We start from the raw sequence: 22161 nt of genomic DNA on the forward strand, positions 1-22161 counted from the left end.
GGGCTGCTTGAGGGTCGAACAACTCCACGCTGAAGCATGTCGTCCACATGCTGCTCGATGGTGCGGCGCTCAGCTGGGGAAACGCGATAAGGCCGCTGCCGGAGGGGGGCATGGGTACCAGTCAATGGCGTAGACTTCTTATTTTTGCGGGGGGGGGGCGGGGGGGGCAGACCTGGAGTGCGCCTCGAAGCGGCGAAGGGAGGGGGGGATGAAGCGGTGGGGGGGTCCCTATGAGATGACACGTCATCACCCCGCTACAAAGAGGCTACCACTAATCACCATCATCATCATCATAAGGGGCACCTGCAGCAGCGAGGGCCTTTTACATTGTGTCGGATAACTACGAGGTGTCCCCAAATAAGGCGTCCCGCAAATCTATGAGCCGTGAACTTCAGTGGTTTGACGCATCCAGTAGAAATTTCTTTGAATATGTGTTTTACTGGTCACATTTATTCAAAAATATTGCATGACTGAACCATCAGCACAAAAAAAAACGAGTTGATTTGTTTTTCTTTAATGGGCAGGTCTGGGGTAAAAAGAAAGGTACACGAGAAAGGGACACGACAGGGGCGCTACGCGCTGCTATGTTCATTTCCGTTAAGAGCCCCCGAAACGGGTCTGACTTTGACCACTTATTTTTGTATCCGTGTGTGTGTTGTGCCAGCGCGCCCGACACAAATTCGCTGCACCTGGTGACGTGCCGATGGCAGGGTTGATTCGTGCCTAGGCCAAACCACCCGCGTCAGACGAGCCGCGATTTGGCGGGAAAGGAGCCGCCGAGTCTGCTCTCCCTTTCCCATCGCGACGGCTAGACCAAATCATGCCTGGGACGAACTAATCCCCGCAGACACGCAGCAAGTAGCGCCTGGAGACGCTGCCGCAGAGTCGCCTTCCCTTTCCCGGTCGTGGCGGCTCGGCTGACGCAATCGCTTCGCCTCCATTCGCCAGATTCATAATGCGGCCAGTGATAGCTCCGACTGGAGACTTTGGAACTGCACGCGGCTGCAACGGAACCCTGAGGGTATAAAACCAGCCCGGAAGCAGCGGTGGTGCGGCGGCATCTCATCGAAGGCCCTGAGTTGAGAAGTGCTATCGCTCTTGTCTTAACCATGTAACGCTCTAGCTACCTTTGTATATATTGTATATAAATGCTCCTTCAAATAACCGTCAGCTCGGCTACTTCGTCGCTATGGTCTGCGCCACGTCGATAGCGGACTGGGCAGGGCAACGTCGCAACAGTAGTGACTGAGCTGGGATGGCCCAGTCCCAACAGTGTATGAGTATGTGTTTCGGAGGCTTGGAGCGGGTATCGCTCGCAGTCGACGGCCGCAGTGCACCCAGTTGCTGCCGGTGCTTGGCAGCCGTTACAGCACTGGCCAACTGCTCTCGCGTGCTTTGTTTCCTCGAAAACAAAGTTTGCAGACAGGCTTTTCGGAGGCGTGATAGCTTGCAGTGACGTCACTGTATTCCCGTGTTGGTGCGTTGGTTGCACAGTGGAAATCTGAAGCTCTTGGTTCGAGAAGCGCTGATAGCTGCGAGCTATCGATAAGAAAGTGCGGTGACGTCGTTATGGGCAAGCAACATGTTTTACGAGACGTTCCAAGACGCGAGCTAAAGGTAAAACCCCAACGTCTGGCGTTGGCATTCATCATATAAAACGGTCCTTTCACGAGGCCTTCCACAGTGCGAGCTTAAACTCGGCACAAGTTGCTAGCGAGGAGTGGTTGCCCCGCCAGTAAACAGCAGATGAAGGTAGGGGAAGAACAACCACCGAAATTCACCGTCGTCGTCAGCTTCACCATTACACGGTGGCATAAACAAGAAGCAGCGCATAGGGTTTGCATTCGAAAGCAAGACGCTCCTCCAGCAGGATGCCAGCGCTGTTCGACAAAATATGCGAGGCGAAACAAGGCGTCACACGCGTTCGACTGCACATTATGATGTCCGATTAACAACCCACAACCTGCACGCTGGGGCTATATGCTCACTTGTAAATGGACAGCACCAGGACTTAGTCCTACCAAACCTGAGCAAACAGTTTCAAAGCAGGAGCCTAATAAAACCATGTGGTTGACGCAAACCATGCAGTCAATTTGACGCGAATCACGTAAACTAACTGTGACTGTTTAAATGGGCGGTTCCGCTCACGAAACGACTATGGAAACGAGCATCTATGGAAACTGCTTAAGGCTGAAAAAGGGCGACTTCGGTGCGCGTATTGCATGCATTGTGAGCAGCCCCCATCGCTTCCCCTAAAACAATTTGAATGAAGCAAGCGCAACGAAGCAGCTACGCATTCCAGGGCCGCGCATTTGTAAACAAAAATAACTGCTCCAATCAACAGGTGCCGTAGAAACAGCAACTGTGGCCGCGCTTCCCACCGGGACCTAACCCCCAACTTTTTCTCTTTTCACCACGACCCCTTAGCGAGCGACCGCCGAAAAACGCTAACAGCGCCAAACAAGGACAGGCAAAGGAGGGAGGTGCAGTTTTCGTTGCCTGATTTTACCATCCTTGAGAGTTAAGCAGCACAGCACCACCGCTAAATGTCTGAAACTCGTACACGTGCGTCCAGACTTGAGTTTGTGATGAACTTGTTTGCATTGCTGTACTCACGAGTGCAAGCACTCGAAAATGCAGTATTCATGAGTATTGTAATCATGAGTACTGTGTACTCATGAGTACCAAACTCACCAGTACTCATACTCATGAGTACTCATGCTCATGAGTATTGTACTCATGAGCACTCATACTCATGAGTAGTGTACTCATGAGATCTGTACTCACGAGTAGTGGACTTACCCCTGTATACCCACTTTTTTAATCTGTGTGTGTACTCACTCATCATTGTACTCACTCGTGAGTTTGAGTACAAATGAGTACAAATGAGTGTACTCACGAGTGAGTGCGCCGACCTATGCTCCCGTAAAATGTCGCTTTGCTGCCGTGCTGCTGAAGCCAAGCTATGGTGGCTAGAAGGGCCACCCGTCTAGCCACCATAGCCAAGCGCCGCGCTACATTGTTGTCAACAATCCGCACACTGAGCACATCTAACTCACCGTGAAGAAAAGCGACATGGCCCTGCGTTTTCCCCTGCCCATCGGGAGGACGGAACTGTCTTTCAAGATCCCAACCCCTATTGTAAACAATAGTTGCCAGACAGGATGGCCAACAGTCCGATGTCGACGGGCGCAGAGCCGAGCCAAGCCCTTAAAAAATGCTCAGCCGGGGCCGGAGGGGGCTCTGCCCCCCCCGTAAAGCCGTCCGGGGGGGGACACGAGCCCCACTGTCCCCCCGTAGTTGGCGCTTCTGGTACCAGTGTCGATGGAGTGCTTGACTGTAGATGTGCGGCCAAGTTCGCTTTGGGACAAGTCGAATGAAGGTTGAAATCGTTGAAGCAGCGCCAAAAGTTGGACTTGCTGGGTAGGGTCTAGACCGTCGTCAACAGAGGCAAGAAAAACATCAGTCGAAGGCTCCGCCCCAGGCGGACATGGGTCAAGTCCGGCAACCTGAACCTGAGAAGTGCGGTCCGGAATGGCTATCACGCGACCAGGATCTATGTAGTCCAAGGTGCCAAGTGTTTCACCCTCCAGAAGGACGCACGGCGCCGAAGACACGTTAGTGACAAACATGTTCCCCGTTCCGGCGCTGAGAGTAAGGAGGGCAGACGGCAGGGGAAAACATTTGCGGCGGAGAAAAACGTCAGAGGGCGTAAACAGCGCCGTGGCGTCAGTCGTGGATGCGCAGCGCACGGGCACACAAATAGAAGAATAGGGCGGGACGTCTGTGTCGGTTGCCATGACAAGTTTGGTTGTGACGGCACTTTTGCTGTCATCAAATAGTGCGTCACAGAAAGAAAACTCAACTTCTGCGCGCGCACAGTCGATCACTGCGTTATGACGTGAAAGGAAGTCCCACCCTAATATGACGTCGTGGGAACACGCCGGTAGCACAATGAGTTCAATGAAGTACAGCACGTCCTGAATAACGACTCTAGCCGTGCAAACGGCCATTGGTTCAATGTTGTGAGCGCTTCCGGTTCGGAGCGACAGTCCTTGAAGAGGCGTCGTGACTTTGTGCAATAAACGGCATACATCGGCTTTGATGACGGAAAAAGCAGCTCCCGTGTCTACCAGGGCGACAGTGCGAAAACCTTCTATGGTAACGTCGATAACATTAGTAGGGGACGAAGGAGGGTGAGGCCTTGTACTTTTCGACGTCAGCGCAGTTCTTGCCTCGGGAACTGCGGGGACTAGTTTTCCGTGTCTTCGTTACCAGGACGCCGTCGCATCGGAGAAAGCGAGCGACGGCGCGGGGAAGATGGACGACGGTCAGTAAATGTGGTGCGATCCGAAGAGCGAGGTTCAGTCGGCGAGCGAAGTGGCGCCTGGGCTTGAGCCGACGGCGGAAAACCGGCATGTGTAGCGTCCCATAATGACGGCGGACGGCGGCGGCAGTAGCGTGCGACGTGCCCAGGTACTCCACAAGCAAAGCAAATAGGACGATTATCCTGAGTACGCCACGGACCACCGGCCTGGGAATTAAACCGTGGAGGTGGAGGCACAGTTGGGACAGCTCGAGGTTGCACCGGAAACGCCGGCTGGTACGTCAGGGTTGACTGCGGCAATGGTCTTGCGGCGATGTTGGCGTATGTGATTGGCGCGGCAATCGGCACGTATTGCGGACAAGGCGGAAGTGCTTCGGCAACTTGATCTCGGATCACATGCTCGAGAGAAGGTCCTAGCGTCGACACAGGCTTTGCCGCGGCAGGTAGAAGAGACAACTGACGGGCCACCTCCTCCCGCACGAAGTCTTTGATTTGCGAAAGCAACGAAGGATCTGCGTGAATCCCTGACAAACTTGACACACAGTCATTCTGTACAAGAGATCGTCGAGTGAGGGCCCATTGCCTCCGTAACTCATCGAAGCTTCGGCACATGTTAATGACTTCGGTGACGGTGCGTAAGTCCCTCGACAAAAGCATTTGGAAGGCGTCGTCATCTATTCCTTTCAAGATGTGCTTGATCTTTTCAGCTTCTTGCATAGAGGGGTCGACGCACCGACACAGGTCGAGGACGTCTTCAATGTAACTGGTGAAGTTTTCACCGACCTAAGCGCAAGCGCTGCTCTGCTTGAAGCTTGCGCACAGCTGGACGGCCGAAAACCGCAAGGAATTCGTCCTTAAATTCAGCCCATGTCTTAAGGCGGCTCTTGTTATTCTTGAACCACACCTCAGCGACGCCGGTGAGGGGGAAGCTCACGTAAGTGAGTTTGAAAACATCGTCCCACCGGTTGTACGCGCTCACCCGCTCAAAGGTTTCGCGCCAATCTTCCGCGTCGTTTTCGTCAGTGCCGTTGAAGTCTGGCGGGTCTCGCTCACGCACAGCAACAGAGCACATCACAGGCCGAGGCGAGGGCGTAGCGGTTTGGTTGGCTTCGCTGGTCATCCTTTCGGGCAGCTTTCGGCTCCGGAGTTCCAGGACTGGATCGTGACCCCGGCTCCTCCACCACTTGAAATGGGGTTTATTGGCAAGGGTTGCTGTGTAGGCGAAAGACAAGGAGGGCACAGGCCGAGTACAGTCCGAGCACAGTCGACGCTTGGAGGAAGCAGAGCAAGAGAGAACCCCGCAGCTCCAGGCGATGGCGGTGCGGCTTCAATATTCGGCTTCTGCTACCGACGACGATAAAGTGGCGCACATCTCCCGCAGGGGATTGGTGACGGTCTTGATTCTTCCGGTGAACGTTGCCAATCTTCTGCATTATATATATATATATATATATATATATATATATATATATATATATATATATATATATATATATATATATATATATATATATATATATATATATATATATATATATATATATATATATATATATATATATAGCGAATCAGAATAGGAAATGAGGGGCTCGTTGAAATAAGACAGAAATAAGGGTTGGCAGTCAAGAAAACCTCAGAAAGCAAAGCGGAGGATACGGTGGGTCGGTGAAACAAATAAAGAATTTGGGAAGAAAAAAAGTGGAGAAAAAATGCCCGCTAGGTGGGATCCGAACCCACGGCCTCCATAATACCGGTCTGGTGCGATAACCACTACGCTACCGGAGGGGCTATTTCCCCCTCCACTTTATGGGGTATTTATGTCAATGTAATTTTTTTCTGTGCTTGGGGGTGGTACCCAGCGCCACTCCGACTTCTCGGGCTGAAGGGGACCTTCTTTTTAACCACCGGGCCGTGAGTCGAGTGTGTACGGCATGTCGAGAGTGTTCGACCAGCATTGAACGCTCTTAAGCTCCCTATGACACCAAGACTGCCAGAACAGAGGCCCTCGCTATACATGTAGCTCATCAGAATAGGAAATGAGGGGCTCGTTGAAATAAGGCATAAATAAAGGCTGGCAGTCAAGAAAACCTCGGAAAGCAAAGGGGAGGATATGGTAGGTCAGTGAAACAGATAAAGAATTTGCAAAGAAAGTGCAGAAAAAATGCCCGCCAGGTGGGATTCGAGGCCACGACTTCCAGAATACCGGTCTGGTGCGATAACCACTACGCTACCGGCGGGGCTATTTTTCCCCTCCACTTTCTGGGGTATTTATATCAGTGTAATTTTTTCCTGTGCTTGGGGGTGGTAGGCAGCGCCACTCCAACTTCTCGGGGTGAAGGGGACTTTCTTTTTAACCCCCGGGCTGTGACTCGAGTGTCTACGACATGTCCAGAGTGGTCGAACAGCGTTGAACGCTCTTAAGCTCCCTGGGGCAACAAGAATGCCAGAGCAGATGCCCTCGCTATGCATCTAGCGAATCAGAATAGGAAATGAGGGACTCGTTGAAATAACACAGAAACAAGGGTTGGCAGTCAAGAAAACCTCGGAAAGCAAATGGGAGGATATGGTAGGTCAGTGAAACAGATAAAAAATTTGGAAAGAAAGTGGAGAAAAAATGCCCGCCAGGTGGGATCCGAACTCACGACCTCCCGGTGTGGTGCGATAACCACTACGCTACCGGGGGGCCATTTTCCCCTCCCCTTTCTGGGGTATTTATGTCAATATAATTTTTTCCTGTGCTTGGGGGTGGTTGCCAGCGCCACTCCGACTTGTCGGGTGAAGGGGACTTTCTTTTTAACCTCCGGGCCGTGACTCGAGTGTCTACGAGATGTCGAGAGGGGTCGACCAGCGTTGAACTCTCTTAAGCTCCTTATGGCACCAGGACTGCCAGATCAGAGGCCCTCGCTATGAATGTAGCGAATCAGAATAGGAAATGTGGGGCTCGTTGAAATAAGACGGAAATAAGGGTTGGCAGTTGGCAGTTGGCAGTTCTTTCCAAATTCTGTATCTGTTTCACTGACCTACCATATCCTCCCCTTTGCTTTCCGAGGTTTTCTTGACTGCCAACCCTTACTTCTGCCTTATTTCAACGAGCCCCTCGGCACGACTGCCGGCATTCGTGCTGCCTTCGTGATCGTCGCGGCCACTCGCTTCGCGAAGTTAGCCCTTTCTCTAGGCCTAGGTTGTCGGTCCGACGCGGCGCGGGGCTCGTCGAGACGCTCACCTGGCGTGGTGACTAGCCTGAGTCTCTTGCCGGCCGCCTTCCAGCCGCTGGTTCCTTCGGCTGCAATGTCGTGGCCGTTGACCTCGACGCTCGTTCTTCCTCCGTGACTGCCAACGAACAGCGCCGGCGTTGCACTGGGCTCCTGTGGCGCGCACACTTCCATCGTTGTGGTTGCCGCCGCCATCTTGGTCGTACTCATCGGGTTAGGCCTAGCGGCCGGGCCCGGCGCCCCCGGGGGCCGTACTCGTGCGAAGCCTAGCGTTAGGCTTCGCTGCACGCCCGCACCGTGCAACTTTCAGAGTCCGAAAAATTTGGGAGAATCACGTACCGCTTGGGCGAAACTGGTATCGGTCGATGCCCCGTACCTTAACGAACATTCTGGTACTAATTATACCGCGGTAACTAATGATTGCGCCGCATTGTGAAAATTACGGGAGCCGTGGTAAGGAACGTTCGCTCACTTTGTCGACCGCAGCGCCCAGTCGGTGTTTCGATAAAACTACTAAATCTCTTTCTAGCTAGCAAGTGTCGTTCAATTTACAGATTTACGACACTTAGCTGTATGCTGCATATACGCTAAGCCGTACTTTGCATATACGTGTTGGATTGGTAGAAAACCTAAAGCCAATTAAAAGGGGGGTTAGCCCACGTAGTAAGGAAATGAAATCAACTGAACCTTTTATTGTAAACCGTAAAACGTTTCGCAGGGTGAAATAGCAGACCGTTCTTCAGCACGGCCACAAATTTCCGATAGATAATACTGCCTGAAGAAGCACAGTAGCTTTTTTTATTATTTTTGGTAGAAATCCCGTTGACATAAAAATAACCTATTTACAGGTAGAGATGGGCACCCGTCTCTCGAAGGAAGGCAAGTAGCTGCTGATCAGATATTTCTGGGGGATAGGGGAAAGCTGACTGCACAAACGTTATTCAAACAATGCTCAGCTTAGCAGCTCTACATGATACAGTCCAACAAATAAACAGAAATGTCCGACATGACGGCGTGGGTCTCGACTTATGTCCGTCTTCTTTCTAAGCCTGGTTGCGTGTTGCCGTAGCTTAAACCAATGAAGCACAACTCGAGCGCATCTCACTGTGTGTGTTCAAATCCAGGGCGGAGGCCTTTTCGTATTGGCCCATGGCGCGACGCATACTACGGAGAAAAGGCATGTAGGTGAAGTCCGAAGGTGCGGGAGATACGCCCCGCGGTTCAGCATATCTGATGAACTGGAGCATTGGCGTTCAGCCACTGCGTCCACGTCGGCTCGACCTTCCTTGCGAGCTGGAAGTGGTGCTAGAAGGTTTTGACGGCCCATTTCCGCAGTCAACGACATGTGAATCGCTGGTCATGACGATTCCGGACGTGTGGCTAATCCGCGATCGTAGATAACGTCAGAATCCATGGACAGTTTGTACGGCTCAACCAAAATCGATACTGCTTTGAAGAACTCTCCAAAAATAAACAAAAATCGCTGCATATTGACAATTACTCTTGTTGCCAATAGCACTAATGTTCTCCTCAAGGAACATTAGCATTGACAAAAACACAAGAGCTTATTCATGAAATTTAGAATGTTAAACATCGCCCAGTCGCCTTGAAAGACAAATTACCCTCATTGGAAACGTCGCGGGAAACGGAAAGAAGCACGCAGAAAATACACAACTGTGGAATTTATTTTTCTTCTAAATAAATTCACACAAATCCATCCAGAGTAGTCCAAACATGGTCGATAGGAGTTCAGACTTTAATCTGCACAAATAATCTCACAATGCTTACGAGACACTTCAGTGTTCCAATAAAGGGTCACTGAAGTGAATTTGTTAGACTTCTTTTTGTGTCTTCATTGCATAGACTGGCTCGAATAAGCTAATTTTTCATTGTTTATCCGGTCGATAAAGCAGTATGTAACCTATAAAGCCCGAAATCAGAAAGAATACCATGCGAAATTAGCCTCTGCCGCAACCACGAGAGCACTGACGGAAATTCGTCTTGCGATGTGATTGGGCGACGTCCAACATTTAAAATTTCATGCATTCGAGTGGTGGGTCGCAATTTTGTTTGTAAAACGTTCAGAAATTTTAATACTACTGGCAAGCAGCACATGTATCCGAATGTAGTTGTTGCCTTCATCATGAGAAAAAGTGCTACAAGACAGGGAAACAAGCACATACAGCTACACAGGACGAGCGCTAGTCTAGCGCTTGTCCTGTGTGACTGTTTCTTCTTGTGTTCCAGTCTTGTCGCGCTTTTTACCATGTCGAAATCGGATCACCAACTAGCCCAAATTCTGAGTTGAATAGTTGTTGGCGTTTATTTTTGCAGAGTTGTTCAAACCAGTTTCGGTTTGGGTTCCCCGCAACAACATGCTTGGCGTCCAACGTTATCGCTGGTTGGCTGTAGTTGTAGGCTGTATACATAGTAAGTCAGATAAGGCTGCCAGCCTCGCTTAAGTCGTAACGTTCACTAGCTGAATCGTAGGCAGTGGCTGGACGGCCTCCGCGCCATCGGAGGCACTCTCACTGCGGGGGCTTCTCCCTCAACTTCGGAGACTTCCGGGCTCGTCTATGTGAAGTAAAAGGTGCGTTCGCACGAGGACGACAGTCGGCGTATTCGGCACTGGTCCTGCAAGCTGTCGGTGTTATGTCAACACCATGCCAACTGGAACTTGCAGCGCGTCAGTGCCTGGTTGCACGCAGTCTCTAAACTCGCTCATAATGCAATCATGGTTGCGGCGCAAAATGGTGAATGAAGTATAGACATTATTGACTGTACAAAAACAAATTAACTAAAAAAAACAAATTTACAGCCAGGCCGGTGGCCGAAGCTGTGTGTGTGTTGTAGTCGCATTCACTTCACGATGGAATGCGACGGCGTGCTCCTGCGGGTGGAACTGTGCTCACTGTGTTGCAATTATTACTAGCGAGGATTCAACTCCACCCCGAGTGTGTAGAGCGTGCGCTAGATTTTTTAAAACCATCTCCGCTTGGGCAGGAGTGAAGTGACTTGTTGGCCCCATAAATCGCAAGAACCGAGTGCCACCCTTACGACGAGCAGGAGGCAATTGATCGCCTGCTAATTTCGCGCTTCGGCCTCGAAGCACATGCCGTGACGATGTGTTTGTTCGAAACCATTTTAATGCGATAGCGTTATTAGGCTCATTTTTTGGTTTCGCCGTACCTGCTAGCCGTCCGCTATCAGCCGTACTCATCAGGTGTCCACGAAAATACGTCACGGCTGCCACCCGGAAGCTACGACTACGCAACCAGTTTGGAGGGCTCCGCCGAATTGTATTGTGGCGCAACGGCAACTCAAGTTCGGAAAGTGGACAATGCTACAGCGGCGGATACGAAAGAAAGGACATGATTTCAGCAGTTGCCTGAGTTCTATGCCCATTAGGTGGTAACATGCTCGGAAGACACGATCGCCAGCCGTGTCCGACACTTATGTCATCACACTAAAGCGTGTTCCTACCAGAAGATCAAAGAATATAAATTTCCGGTAGTTGATCCGCCAAAGCTACACGTAGGATACAAGGCGCGCCGTAGTGAACGTGTCGGGAATAATTTAGACCACCTTACGAACTTTAACGTGCGCTGAAATATCGGTACAATGGTGCTTTTGTGAAAACGGGTGCTGCGGCCGGGAATCGAACCCGCCTCCTTGACCTCAACAGCGCAACGTCGTACCCATTGAGCCAACGCGCTGTGTTTTCCACCGGAACTTATGCCGGCAGCAACATTGGGTGACCTAACAAGAACAGGATTAACGGCAGTCTCTCAGAAATCAAGGAAGGCATATATTATAACCAGAAAAGAACTAAAATAAAGCCCAATGTATAGATTCTAATCACTTAGGTTTTCAAATACTTTGCAGTACTCCGACGGCTCTGTCTTCGCTATAAGCTCCGTCTGGCAAACGAAAAATGGCGCCGCATGGCCGAGTTAAAAATCACCCGGCAAATCAGTACGGGTGTCCTCCAAGAGAAAAGTCACATAAGAATGCTCAGCGTGGCTCCGGAGACAAGCGGTGGTGTCAAACTCACAACCGTCAAAAATGTTTAACCAATTAACCGATCTTTAGCCCACAAACAAAACGCCCAACCAAGAGCAAAGCAAGAAAAAGAGGATAAGAAGCGAGAAGACTCACGCAGACACTGATATTGAGCAGAATATTGCAAACCCTAAGGTACCACAATTTACCCGCACCAAAGAAAGTGATAGAATCACTATCATGAGAACGGCATATGAGGCAGCCTTCAACGTCGCAATTTTGACCGAAAGACAAACTAACAACGGCTTAACCACCAGGCTAGCCGAATGGACATCCATATACTCTGGGACAACTTTCTGTGGCAATGGAGAAAAAGCCATGGTGGGAGGTGGAAGTGCGAGGTAACGGCTTTGTGTTACTGAGCCAAAGTAGTTCCCAGTTATTTGGCTTCGGTTTCAGTTTCGGCGTGACAGATACGCATTTCATACAGTTCATTCATTCCCTTGAGCTCCTTCGTTGAGTGCGCTGAACCACCATCACCGAGCATGCAGGCATATTGGCGTCCCCTTTCCCACGCTTCGTTTATTTGTAAATAAAAGCCAACGCTTTGGTTGGAGGACGCACACCGACCGTGTACTATACCGCCAAACTCGGTGTCGTTCAAAGTGAAGCAATTTTATCAGCGCTGCAGCTTTGACGGCTTGCACTGATTGGTAAACTCTTCTGGAGCTCAAAACTGAACAGCGCCACCATCATGTGAAGCGTACTTAAAAAGCCATGAATAGAAAACACAAGTTTGGTTGATTCAAAAGATTGCCTCGTTAGAATCCTGCTGACACCACTTTTAACATAAACGTCCCTCAAATAATCTACATAATTAGAAAGAAAGGGAATGGTCATGCGACCCACTAGTTCATTTCCCGCAGCAGAACCTATGATGTCATACCAGACAGCTCTGCGATAGGCGAAGGGCGGGAAAAGCAAACGCAAATTAAGAAGAGCTTGCAAGCTTGCCAAACCAGCTATTTGCGTTTAAATTTAGGGTACATTCTTTTTAAAGCACTAAGAATCGTGGGCCAAACAGTGGAAGTTACGAAAGCACACGTAAACACAGAAATACCATTGCGTACTGCTGTTGGTACTGCGCGCACTATGCTTGGTTTAGCTGCACAGGACTGCGGGGCTTTGGGGTTGTTTCAGACGACACTGGCCGATTGACGCAAGCGACGATGTCTTACGTTACCGTATTTGTCGAGCGAGCACCATGTTTCACGAAACGATTGTCTCCATGAACAAAACAAGCCAGGTACAAATACGTTCACAAACAAACCAAGGGCAGAAAACGGCTTGCCGTGGTGTGGTGGTGCCATCTAGGTCCACTAACGGTAAACAAGGCCCTGTGATGTCATTTGAGACCACGAAAACGCACGATTCAGGGGGAAAATCAAAAGTTTAACTTACATTAATTAATTTCTCAGCGAATAAAGCATCGTTTGCATTCGGACAAGCGCTGGGGCACTATCAAACACGAAATCTTTCGAAGAACACAAACTTGTGTTTTGTCTTCACGGCTCCTTTAAATAGCGTGGGCCCTATAACCGAAAGAGCAGCGAGCATACACCCTTACGCACCCGCTCGCTTACGCCGGCAATCTAACTAACCAAACGGATTGCGGAAACGACGGAGAGTCCCGGTTGCATCCGTCTCAGTTAGGCATACACGTCACAAACCACTTGCTTCGTTTCTTTTGCGAGCTTCTGCTTCTCGAGCTTGTTAAAAATCGTTTGCGGAGAATATAGTGTCGCGTTTCCGAAGGCCGCCGATAAGGACGCCATGTTTCTTTTTCGGAAAAGAACCGTTGCGACGCGTGTGGCGACCGTAGCAACCAAAAACGTCCCAAAATAAAAAAAAATAATTCCCTCTGTATCATATATTCTGGCTAGTAGTTTGGTCGCATTATTGATCCAAGGTTCAGCATAAGAACTATATTTTAATAGATTAGGTTACAGACAGCTCATTATTTCTGTTGAACTACTTCCAGGCGCGCAGCGAAACGGCGTGTTTCGGCCCTGTAACCTTGACTGGAATGCCACAGAAAGTTGCCCACGAGTATAGAAGGGTCTCGAAGGGGAATGCCATAGGGATAAAAGAACAATATTCAGGGCAAAAAATGGACCAAAGAAGCGCAGGACAGGTGCGGGTGAAGGTCAATGGGAGAGGCCTTCACCCTGCAGTCGTCATAAATAGGATGTTAGTGAAAATAATGACGATGAATATGTCCTCAACTTGTCTTTTCCTAGTGCGTTTCAAGAAATATGAGAAAGCACTCTCCGAACACCAAGAGAGCGGACGGAAAAGAAAAATCTGAGAGGGGGGCATCGTACAGAAGACAGGTTGCCCCCCTGTTTGAAAAGAAATTACTGCACGCCAGGATAAATGTGTCACCAATCCAACGACTTCGCGTTAAAACTCTCCTGCACCAAAACTATGGACCCAATCGTACACAGGAAGAGGCGATATGGCAGGACCAAGTTCATTCGGGTAAGGTTTCAAAATCACGAGGCCGCAGTACATGCCCACTCCGGGATGTACGAAAGCACGAGGCTGCAATTGTCGTGCGCAAGCTGAAATTGTCGGTGTTGACACTCTGGAAATCTTTCTGACTGCATGACCCTCCAACATACAGGACGAAAGAAGTGGAAGTTGGAGCCACCCTCTCGGCAATCCGAATAGCGGAAGTATCAAATGGAAGCGTAAACTCGTTACTGACTCTCGAAGGACATTACAGTTTTCTGCAGGCAGAATGCCTAAGCACTTCTGTAAGATATTCTCATCCTCAATGCAAAAAGTTAGCAACCTCACCTGGGCACCCGGATCCAATGGTCTGGAAGAGAAGGACGCACTGACCAAGAGGCACACGAACTTACATACCGTGATCTTTGTGACCACGACTACCACACTGCCCTCCTCGAAAAATATTAAGACCGAATCCCCATCCTATGCCTAGGAACATCGTCTTTCCCCCTTGCCGCAACAAGGCCGCAATGTCGAAGAATCACAAACTTTGTAAACGAAAAACCAACACCAGAATCTGCAAATGTATGTGCGTTGACGTGTCAGGTAGAAACATTCAATTCAATTCAATTCTTTATTTCGTAATCTGCTAAAACATCGTAATCTGCTAAAATCCGGGAAGCGTCCACTCTCTTCACGCATACCACCAATATCAAGGGGTCAAGGGAGAACTCGAGACATGGAAGGCACATTTGACCGGCTTCATCTCATGTGAGAGGGCGAGAGACGGAGCTGCTGCATTTGGCGCCCTATAGTCTTCAGGTTCCACCCTTGAGTTCCCTGTCATCTCTTTACCACGTATTCCCAAATCACAACTATTTATTCGTGAGCAGAGATCTTAACTATCTCTCTCTCTCTCTATTCGTAAAAGCAAAATTGTTCAGCGGGGCCTAGAAATCACAGAATAAACATTTTGAAACACTGACACTGACGACTCTTCTCTCAAACTGACCAAAACCTCGCATCGTCAACCTTTCCCGCTTACATTTTAATCTACTGAAGGGAAAATAGCCTTTGTCTTTCCTGGCACACGCCGATTAAAAACCCCCGTTGGTAATCTTTGTATCTTCGATTACTTTTGGTGCTCGTGAAGCATAGATCGGAAAGGCAGCAACTACTTACGAAAACCCTCCGTGGGAGTCGAAGTATCGATATCACGCCTTACGTCTAAGGATACAAACATAGATGTCTCTGCAAGTTTTTTTGTATTGTCTTGAACTCCAATAAAATGTGTGCGTCAAACCGGGGGTTTTTATTGAGGGTGTTGTGTGCTGCTATGCTTCCACTACACGGTGAATACTTAGGTAAAATTGTTATGCACGTTTTCCCTTCCATACTGGCCCCAAAGTGTTCGTTAGGGGTGGTTTGGGCGCTCTTAACAGCTGTAGGCACACTTCAGGCAGATGAGTTAGTCGGCAACTCGCTTCGCAAAACATTCAACAGATGGCGCAATAAACGTTATCATATCGCGACGGAAAAAATTTAAGGTTGCATGATGTTACAAGTTAAATGAACAGATGGCGCCACGTTGTTAAGCCAAGTGCATCGAGGCGACTAAAATCTGTCTATCTATAACGAGAATGCAAATCAAAAGAGCGCCCCTGTCGTCGTTCTTTCTGCGGTTGCGCTGTCCGCTAGATGTTTTGTAGGGAAAGTAACAGGACACGCGTAACATTCACAGTGTTTAACCACCATCTCATGTCCCGTACGGCACCAAGATTGACGCACAGAGAGTGGGAGGTAACGGAAGTGTAGGGCGGGCAAGTTGTTTTGTCATATTCGCCGAGAGCGCGACCTCTGGCTATTGCGGCCACGGTGGTTCACTCGGCAGGGTTTAGTTTTCCTGCTAGAGCACACCGCTGTCTCACTAGCTTCCGGAAACCTTTGACGTCACGCTAAACGTCATGAAACGGCACGAGGAATGAAATGCGGTTTTCAATGTCTAATTTCTCGGTAATTAAAGCATCTTTCGCAGCCGAATGAACGCTGCGAAAGATCCGGGGCAGTTGAACTTTCGTATGAGCCCAACTTGCTATTTGCCTTTAGTGTACCTTTAATGCTCTGCACCAATGTAGCCTGCTCAAAAAAGGCGGATTTCGTTGGGCGAGGGGTTTCCGCATACCGGTCAGTCATGCAGCTCTTCTACAAACTATACCATCCCACCAAAAAATATATCATAGGGGCACTGCAGTAGTGTCTCGAAAAGGCGAGAACCGCATTATGTAAAGGGTAATTTACATGCCCATTTTTAACACTTGGTTGCAAAACATCCCAGAAAAACACCGCATTCTAGCACAAAGCAAAGCAACGATCAATGGTTTATAGTTGATATAAGCGGCATTTGTCCGACCAAGCGACCTTCTTTTTTCGCGCAAGCATGTTTTCAATAAGATTTTTGATGTATGCAGCTTAAAAAAACTTTTTTTGTGTTGCTCAAATTCCGACACATATGTTATTTCTAGCAACTGCTTTTTTCAGCAGGGAAAACAGAGATTCCAAATGGACGGTCGTGCTGCTGACCTCCCTGCTAGTTAATCCTGGGCAAAAGGTGTTTCCCATGCCTTGGTTATACATTTTACAAAAAAGCATTGGTTAATTTTATTTGCTTATCCCCCACATTAATGTCGCTGAATCTTCTCCCACTTTTTATTGCTTAAATTTTCTTCTAGAGTACCAGTTGCACGGGCAAATGCAGCTTACAGTTTCAGTGAAGCGGAGTCAGCAAAGTATCGTAAGCCAATATACGTACTGAATATGCGCGAGTGTAGAGATACATTGAGTTCGTCTTTTAAGTAAAGCCACATTATTGTGGACACAAACCTTGTCGACGCTTGTCGAGCGAATGAATTGCGACGAGCCACCAGCGGCCGGCCTACTGACCGTCGGTGGGTCAGCGAGCCGCCGTATATGACGCAGTCAGTCAAGCTAAGCCTACAAGAGTAAGCGTCATACGAAACGTCGTAGAAAATCGGCAAGGAGGATGCAGAAATTAGAACAGCACTTTCAAATTAATTTTCCTACTAAATGAAGTCACGTAAACGCATCCACTCTGGTCGAAACCTGGCCTAGGGACTCCAGAGTACAATTTGCGCAAGTAATCCGGCCATGTTTACAAATCACTTCAGTGTCCTCTTAAGGTATTTGGATTTCCATAAACACACAAGGTGATGTGTATGGCACAACGTCACAGGGGGTCCGCATATGTGTATGGCCATCCCTGTTTTTAGGGTGCCTATTCCTGCTCTCCGAAAAAAACCCGTTATCCATCAAATTTGCATGATTGAGGAATTTGGCGGGTATTTGCAACCCTCGGCCAACACCATAGCCAAAACTTTTAACGCAGGTATCGCCAAACGCTAAAACATCGAAATAGTGCTTTGAAGTCCCACAGGCCGCTTAAAACGTACCGCTGCAATCCTACCATAAATATATGCATTCGGCTTTTGCAAGAAGTGGACTGAAATGAATCGCGAAGCTTAGTCTCGGAGCTGTGATAAAGAACTCGACAGGCTTTCATCGAGCTGCCGTCCCAACACCGTAATGGTCGGTGGCTGGGAAATCGAGGCCCGAGAGCAACACTTTTATCGATGGTTAGTATAATTCCACTGCACTGCCGCCCTCCGGGTCAATCTCCCGCCCTTATATAACTTACTCAGCTCCTTAAAACAGTTCAACAATCACTGAAACACCAAACTCAACCTTTCAGGCTTTATCCATTCTGTCTGGTGAGACCGGTGTAGCGCACAGTCTTGCGTAGGCTCGGAAGGTGGCACAGTAAAATGGGACATTTTCTGATTTTTATAAATAGTTAGTCTCCCACGCAGAAAATGTGAAATTATCTGAAGAGCGTAAAGGCGATTTGCGCACTCGCACAAAGCCACCTCAATTATAAATGAAGATAGCTAAGTGCATGATTGAGCAACTGAATGTTCCCAGATTTCCATTACGCTTGCTTAAAGTGCTGCAAGGGTATGAGGTGGGAAAGACGTTGAGTTAGTTTCTGGTAACATATTATTTTTAGGTACGAGGTTGACGCGTTCTTGCTAAGATGAAATGAACAAATCTTGCACACATGCACACACGCAAACACAGACATAAAGGAGGACTCAGCGCTTCCGCAAAATAATTTCTTGGTGGTGTCCTCCAGTCGGTCCGAGAGTGATAGCCTATATCTCGTAAACTCCTAATTTTATCATTGTGAAGCTGTTCGTAAATAGCGTTCCGGACCACGTGGAATGGCTAAAGCAGGGAGTATACTTAAATTTGAACTAGAGTGTATTTAGGTGAAGTTATATATTCGCACCTTAAACGCAGACTTATCCGCCGCGGTGGCTCAGTGGCTAAGGCGTTGTGCTGCTGAGCACGAGGACGCGGGTTCCGTTTCTGGCCGCGGCGGCCGCTTTTCCGATGGAGGGGAAACGCAAAAACACCCGTGTATTCGAGATTTTCGGTACACGTTAAAGTTCCCCGGTGGTCAAAATTAATCCGAAGTCATCCACTATGGCGGGTCTTATAACGTGTGGAGTTTCGGCGTGTTCACTGCATAATCAATCGAAACGAAGACGTTCTCACTCTTATGTTTCAAAATTAGGCAGTGAAGGTTATTGTAGAGTGCTTCGAATGCTCATATTATACGGAAGAGCCTCAATATCACCCAGACGAAATATCCAGAGAAACAGAAGATCCAATGGAGCTTGAAATCCACCGAGACGAAAGATCCACTGAGACAGAAGGTCCAACCGAACCTGACTGTCCAACGAGGTAAACGATTCACCGAGAAGAAAGAGCGGCTGCTGGACCTTTCGTCTTGTTACATATTTTTTCTCGTTGGACCTTTAGACACGGAATCCTGAGTTTCTACTCAACTAGATTAGATTATCAGCCAGCCAGGCTGTGTTCATCAACACTAGAAATTTAAATGTTCATCTGTACTATATTCCTACCTTTCCATTATCTCCGTATCGTGTAAATTGCTAGAGGAGTTTTAAAGGCGTGTTCGACGCGTAATCCCCTAATTAAAACCAGCATGCAGCATTTTGTCAGACCCTTAGATTCCTTGCTAAAGTGATGTGATGGTAAATGCGGTAATCAGCCTGAGCAAGGCATATATACGGGTCTGGAAAACTGGTTTGCACGGCTGGTAGTTCAAAAATGCCACAAGAAGCAATAAGTAAACTTGGTCTGAACATCGATCACGCGGGTATAGACGCCCTGGCCTACATTCTGACAGAGAAATTATTTTTCTTCGCGGACCGAGAACACTCCCAACCCACCTAACTAGCAAGCCTACTTTTTTATCTTGTGTATGCAGACGTACAAGCCTGCTGCACACCCATGTGTACGCCCCTTCTGCGGCATTGTCCTAGGAAATGTGGTTCCTCAAAGACTGACGCGCACGCATGTAACATGAATAAGCTCCCTCTTCTAGTCCTTATCTTTTTTCTGGAGCACGCGCCGACGAGCCGGAGTGTATGTGTGTTTAGTAAAAATCTCAGTTGAATTCTAGCGTTTGTCCTGTGTTTGGGTTTTCTTCTGTGTTCCGTCCTTAGAGTTAGTACAATGTGTCCAGGTGACGATTAAGCTCAGGGGCAATGCTTAAAGCATCTGAAAAGCTCTGTATAAAAACTAGCTAATATAAATGCCAGCTGCCGCCAGAAAATATTCTGAATAGCCCCCTCCCCCCAAAATACATTTAAAAATCACTACGTCTAAATTATAGCGTTATTTCATGCTATAAACATTGGACGTATGATACATTGGCATTAAAATTTCTCATCTGAGATGGCTGTGCGTCTAAACCATTGTGTTGCTAAGCTTCGGAACTCGTAATTGGTCTCGACCGCTGCGGATGTTTTTCTGGTGGAGTGCGACAACAAACTTCGATGTGTAGGCAATTTGGCGTACGTTAAAGATTGTGCAGGTGAACTTCGGTGCGTAAATCCCAGATATCTGTAAATTAGAATTTTCACCGAAAACTTCACCATATAGCCGTGTTTCGTGGGTGAACTGAAGAAAGGCTTGCATCTATCTTGCGAGAAACTAGAGCGGAGCAAAGCTTGCACGTTGAGCCTTTTCCAAAGGTATTACAATGCCGCCTCCATCCTGCCTGCGACGGTTAAATGCCAACATTTTTTATAATCATTTCGTGGCTAATTTTAAATCCGTGTATACCCGTTCCTCCACTAACGTAGGAAACACCAATATTCTCGTTCTCGTTCCAGGCGGTGCCGAACACGCATTCAACAAAGCTTTTGCAAGTAGTCGGACAAAGCTTCCAGCATCAGAACAAGCGTCACCACAAACCTGAATCCCACGTTTCTCCCACGTATAGTGAGCAGGGCTCCCGGAATATGCGTTCCATCAGGTGCCTTCACGTAGCCTCGGAGGGCTCGCTGGACTTCCCGTAGCAGGTGAACAATGGCGTCCTTGTTGTCCATCCACAGCCTGCGTAACGTCTGCTCGCTTGGTACTCGGCAGCAAGAGATCACCAAGTCGAGCACAGGCGTGCCCTCCCGCACATACGCGTAGTCTTGCACCGAACCGGGGCGTTTCTTCCAAGCAGCCGCGCTCGTCACACCACCGGGGAAGCCCCGCAAATGGCCTCCGGGGCAATGCGGCGCCCCCTTCTTCATCTCGGGCTGCAGCTGCGCGTAACCTAGCGACAGGTTCCGGAGCACGTCCTCGTCGGGAGATGCGATGGGCGAGTTTCTACCCAGGAACCCGTTGCGGAACCCGTACGCCACGGCCACATCGCCGTCGCCACCACGCAAGTGCGCGCCCAGCACGAACCTGCCGCGCCTGATCCATTGCGCCAACAGCTGAGCCTGCTCGCTCAAGCGACTGTCGTCGGTGATCGTCGCGGCCTTATCATTGAAGTAGTCGGGGAAGCCCGCCAGCTCATCGCCGCCCAGGTCGTCGGCCGAGCAGTCATCTTTGGGCGTCCCCCGCACTGTGATCGGCTCCAACCAGAAGATGATGTGCACCTCGGTGCCATTGACAACGCGCGCCACTGCCTCGTCCTGGTCATACTCCTGCAGCAGGTGCGAGGCAAGTCGTATGAGCTGTTCGCTTCCGGCTGGGAAATCCGCCAGCAGGTAGACACGAGGCAACAAGAACCGATGGCGTGGCTTGCGTGAGATGATGAGCACGTACACGGGGCTGCCGGCAACCTTGCCCACGACTTCGAGTCGGCTGAGTGCGGGGAACGCGCTGTGCAGGTCACGAATGGTGTCGCGCCGCGTCTGGATGCTGCGGTATGTCAGGTTGCCTTCGTCGTTCGCGCTCAGAGGCGCGTAAAGGCCGCTCATAACGGGTAGCACTAGGAGGACCAGACGCAGCATGGCACGGCGTTCAGCTGCCACAGTTGACCCTACATTGAACACGCCGATAGGAATGATTGTGTGAAGAAGACAATGATGATTGCAATAAATATGCTTCCGAGGATGTGACACGTGCTCCACGAGCATTACTAGAATCATGTACAAGATGTCTTCGCGCAACTCCATTCGGTAATTATGGGAATTCCGTTATGGGAATTCTGCAAAGAAAAAAAACAACAGAGCGAAATATATACTTATAAACTCCTGAGAACATGATGATGATGGTTTGGGTTTAATGGCGCAAGGCCAACAAGGGCAAAGAGCGCCAAAAACAAAGTTATTTGATGAGAATAGATGTGCAATTAAATACTAAATTGTCTCAGTAAAAACAAAAGGGAAGCGAATGCATGAAGATGGCTAGTGTATAGGGCCAGGATGATTATGCATGATATGAAAGAAGCTGTAAAAATTTGATGTCTGATAAAAACTGAAAAACACGTTTGTTAGAAAACATTGGTTTGCCTGCCAAGAAGGGGGATGGATGTAGTGGGATGTGTTATTTTGTCTGTACACTTCAGGAAAATGTTTGCATCGTGTGGTGTCTAGCGCCTTGCATTGAATGAGTATGTGAACTATTGAACTACTACCTCTGCACTGGGGTCTTGAAGATCCCGTGAGCAGATGCAAGTGCGTTGCATGGGTGTGCCCTATCCGTAGCCTAGCCAAG

General features: G+C 48.9%; 1 protein-coding gene across 1 annotated transcript in view; it reads right to left on the reverse strand.

The window, feature by feature from the left end:
* The window catches only part of LOC144160058 (carboxypeptidase M-like), a 44801-nt gene extending 23323 nt beyond the window's left edge, over window positions 1–21478 (reverse strand). Inside the window, exon 1 of the mRNA XM_077691696.1 lies at window positions 20419–21478. Coding sequence (XP_077547822.1) covers window positions 20419–21455 — 1037 coding nt within the window. The 5' untranslated portion in view covers window positions 21456–21478. The remainder of the gene's footprint in view (window positions 1–20418) is intronic.
* Window positions 21479–22161: the final 683 nt, after the last annotated feature.

This window comes from Haemaphysalis longicornis, unplaced genomic scaffold (genome assembly GCF_048455015.1).
Source record: "Haemaphysalis longicornis isolate Haplotype H1 unplaced genomic scaffold, Haemaphysalis longicornis Haplotype H1 scaffold_1, whole genome shotgun sequence".
NCBI classification, from domain to species: domain Eukaryota; kingdom Metazoa; phylum Arthropoda; class Arachnida; order Ixodida; family Ixodidae; genus Haemaphysalis; species Haemaphysalis longicornis.